Source organism: Aplysia californica, unplaced genomic scaffold (assembly GCF_000002075.1).
Source record: "Aplysia californica isolate F4 #8 unplaced genomic scaffold, AplCal3.0 scaffold02440, whole genome shotgun sequence".
Lineage (NCBI taxonomy): Eukaryota > Metazoa > Mollusca > Gastropoda > Aplysiida > Aplysiidae > Aplysia > Aplysia californica.
The window spans coordinates 995-4,931 of record NW_004799710.1 but is presented as its reverse complement, the minus strand read 5'-3'; the positions used below and the strand labels follow the sequence as shown (position 1 = coordinate 4,931).

The 3,937-nt window shown below is 37.5% G+C and overlaps 1 protein-coding gene across 1 annotated transcript; it reads right to left on the bottom strand.

Annotated features, from left to right (window-relative positions):
- Positions 1-1,291: 1,291 nt before the first annotated feature.
- Positions 1,292-1,769, bottom strand: LOC106014107 (neogenin; the record flags this gene model as incomplete). The annotated part of the gene is given in 1 exon segment (XM_013091155.2): positions 1,292-1,769. A coding segment is annotated over 1 exon segment (143 nt), but the record flags the coding sequence as incomplete, so codon positions are not given.
- Positions 1,770-3,937: the final 2,168 nt, after the last annotated feature.

Sequence of the window (3,937 nt, the reverse complement as noted above, 5' to 3'; positions counted from 1 at the left end):
GAATTCTACACTGTGATATAAGAGAAAAATTGTAGAATTCTGTGCTGTGAACAAACGTTCCATTACAACTGTACTTGTAGCCTACTAAAAGCGTACAATTTTGTCTGTGGGCAGTGGAGAGAGAGAGAGTGAGAGAGAGAACAAAACAAAATGGCGACCCGCGTAGTTCGGCTCGATTCGAAAAGTTAAATAGCCGTAGCATCTTTGTAGACAACCAAATTAATTTACTTTTGTGTTTTAACATCATTTTTTAACTTTGTTTTGGTCAATTTGATCGTCCACACCGATAGACAGTATTCAGAAAGAGACAGAGAGAGAGAGAAGAGGGGAGGAGTAGATCTTGCGAGAACTTCCGGGCGGGTGAGAATAGCCACTTTCTTAAAAAAAGTAAAAGGCCTACTGACTTGTAAAAAAATGTTGTGTGTGCAGTACCTAAAGTATTTGTATCTGAGACGAAACCAGGTGCCTTAATGACTGTGCATGTATTTTAAGCCTCACTCATGCTTTCTAATGTTAATAGGGCCTAAGATAAGTACGGCTAGCCACTTCGCTTTTAAAATGTAATTATTATTCAAACACTTGCAAAATTGCAAACAAAATTCAATAGCCATAATAGATTCTAGGCTTTTCATATGAACTTTGCAACAACAAAGATTTTTTTGGAAAAGATTTAAATCAAAGAGTGTAACTGTAATTCTTTCATTCAAGGTGAATTCCGTTGTAAGAAGTGCGTCCAGTTTTGTTGCTACATTTAGAGTCAGAATTGGATCAACCTGCAGTAGAAGGCCTACTATGACAGCGAGCCTAGTATTTTTAGACTTTGTGATTGTACGCAGTCATTGTAAGACACTCCACCCGTACTCATTGTTGTGTTGAGGATTAGAAGGCAAGACCAGTTGACTACAGTACCGCAGAATTCTCAAACATTCTAGGCCTAAAATCTAAATCAATAAACAGGCCTACGACCTACGAGTACACCGGAGAATGACATGCATGCAGAAGATCTTGTGTAGCCATAGAGATGTAATGTAGATCTAGTCTAGATCTACACATTTCACCATTCTTTCTTCGCTTCAGTGCATCAACCGCACAAAGCAAACTTTCCATTTGAGCCCTGTCGAGGGGTAAATGTTGATCTAAAATTTCGAGGAAAAAAAAGCGAAAAAAAGACATACTAATGCTGAGAGACTTCTAGCGGTTCAACCAAAAGTCTAGATTTCGGTTGACTCCACCCAGTGGAGCGTAAAATCCTAATTATTGTAGATTCGAACTTGGAAACATAAAGAACTTACCTCCCACTGGCTGTTGAAAAGATGGACACATGAAAACCAGGAGTACCAGAAGTACAATGTTGACAAGGGGTGTAACGCAAAATGAGGCACAAATGGAACACGACTTTCGTCGCCAACTTTTTCTGTGAAATCTCCGCTCCATGGCGCTATCCAGGGCACAATTGAACAACACTTCAAAGTGTTTCACAATTAACTATCAGACAATAACCAAAAAAATCGATAATGTAGAGCGTAATCCATTTGAGAAATGAAATATCATCCACCATCACAGTGCTCCAGTTTCACAAACGCCATCGTTGAAAATCATGGCACCGATTTGCAAACGAGGTCGGAGGGTCAATTTCCTTATAAGGAACCCGTTCAATATGGCGAACGTTCACATAAAAAATTTCTCGTATTCTAAAAGTCGGAAACAAACGAAATACGACCATAAATCTAACGTTAGAAAAATAAAATAGGGTTTAAAAATTGTTGATTATTTTTGAAAGAGTGCTACACATCTAAACACCACGAGTTGAAGGCAAATATCGCCCAGCAGCAAGAAAGTACATTCAACTACTGAACGCCCCCAGTCCGTCTCATTTGCATATCCCAGAGCTCTAGCTGCCAGGGGAGATGACTGCGTTAATACGTCTTAAACTTCTATGGCACGATTTAGATACCCTTTTAGTTCATCTTTTTTTTGTTGGTAAAAACATCAACAGCAGCGACCCCAACCAGAATTGGGATATAGCAAGCTTGAATAAAATGTGAAAAGTGTATAAATTCAGTGATAAATAACTCTTCACGTCATTTTATGGGAGATTCTAAGCTTCAAAATCAGCCGAAATCATAGTTCCCTGAATATTCAAAGTGAATAACGAACAACTTAATGCAGGAGTTTGACTTGGCAGCGTTAAAAATAACTAACTAACTAACCAACTAAATAAATAAATAAATAAATAAATAAATAAATAAATAACAAATAGGTCCATAGACAGAAAAATAGAAATACGAACGCAGGTGCCAACAACATAACTTAAAATGTGTGCGCTTAGACAAAGGTACCAAAAGTCGCCCCAGGCCGTTTCGAGCTACAGGCTGATAATGACAAAAATCACTTTTGTAACCAAAATGTGTTTCCATTTTAAAGAAATGATAGATCCAACATTTTTTAACAAGGCGCTCAAGGGGTTTTCGTTGATTTGAATGCTAAATGGTTTATTTTGAACCATTTTGAGTATAGGGTAAAATAAAAACAAATAATAAAAACTGCTTTTAAAAGGTGTTAAAATCTATTGTTGAAGAACGTTTTCTCTACCCTGCTATGTTTTACCTTTGGATTCCATTCATGATATCGATGTCAACTGAATTCCAAAGTGGAAATGAATTTTCCATGAATAAATACATGTAGAAATCGTTTTTTAAAAGTTTGTATTTGTTCTCACGTTTGTTAAACTTAAAAGCTCATTTTCTCAAAATTTATATCTTTATGCTGTACTTCGAAAAATGTGCATTATCTCAAAAACTACTTAAGATATCTAAAAAAATATTTTAAAAACCCATGTGTTCAGCATTGAATTTCCTATAAGGTACAACCCATAACTCAAAATGTTCAGAATCCGACTTTTGGTACCTTTATTTAGGCACACACACTTACGTCGTTATTAGCTCATACCCCTCGTATCTCACCATAATGTCTTAATGTACACAAAGAAACTGCTTATCACGCTAACGTTTCTACCAACATTTTGTCAGACCTGGACATTACGTATATCTACGACTATTGAAAGCAAAGTTATTGTAGGCCTATGCATTCCCGCAAAACCATGAGCATTACAACAACAACAACAACAACAACAACAGCAACAACAACAACAACAACAACAACAAAAGACACAGAAAGAGAAATGAGGAAGCATAAGGGCATCTGTTGGCTTATTTATTGATGTGACAATACCCACGTAACTTTACGTGACGCTCCGATTTAAAAAAAAATCATACATGTACTACTGGGGTGTCCTTGTGTGGGTTCATTATAAGTATATATAAATCAAAACTTAAAACAAACACAGAGTTCAAGAACTGCAGTTTATTTTGTCTTAGAAGGCGTACACAAAGATTTCTACGTACTAAACTCGCACTCAAAGCCTTGGCCTCCACCCTGTGAACTCTCCTTAGATCTTAGTTTATTGTTAAGTATAGGGGTCGTTTAAGTTTCTGGAACCCGAGGGAGAGGTACCCCGGAGCCTAATGCACGGACAAACAATTTTAAAGAACAACAGACAGACGACACAATACTTTCTGATATTATCTTGATCCTGTAAGCAAATTTTGTAAAGGCAATTCTTTTTCTTTATCTCTTGGCGTAGTTGGTATAGTAAACTGCAGGATGTGGACCTCCAAGTTTCTTTATTTGGGCTCACTGATTAACCCCGCCCTTTGGGTGCACGCACAGGATCACTGCTGTGAATCATTTACAGTAAGCTAGCGCACAAATTGCTCATTTTGAGACAGCGACATCATCCTGTCGTCGCTTTTCAGTGTGAGCTTGTAGATTTCCTCCGCAGTGAGTCTGAAAATGTACACATCCATGTTCTGGTCTTGTTTCGTAGGAATGCAGTAAAGTCTGGTATTGACACACACTCTCTCTCTCTCTCTCTCTC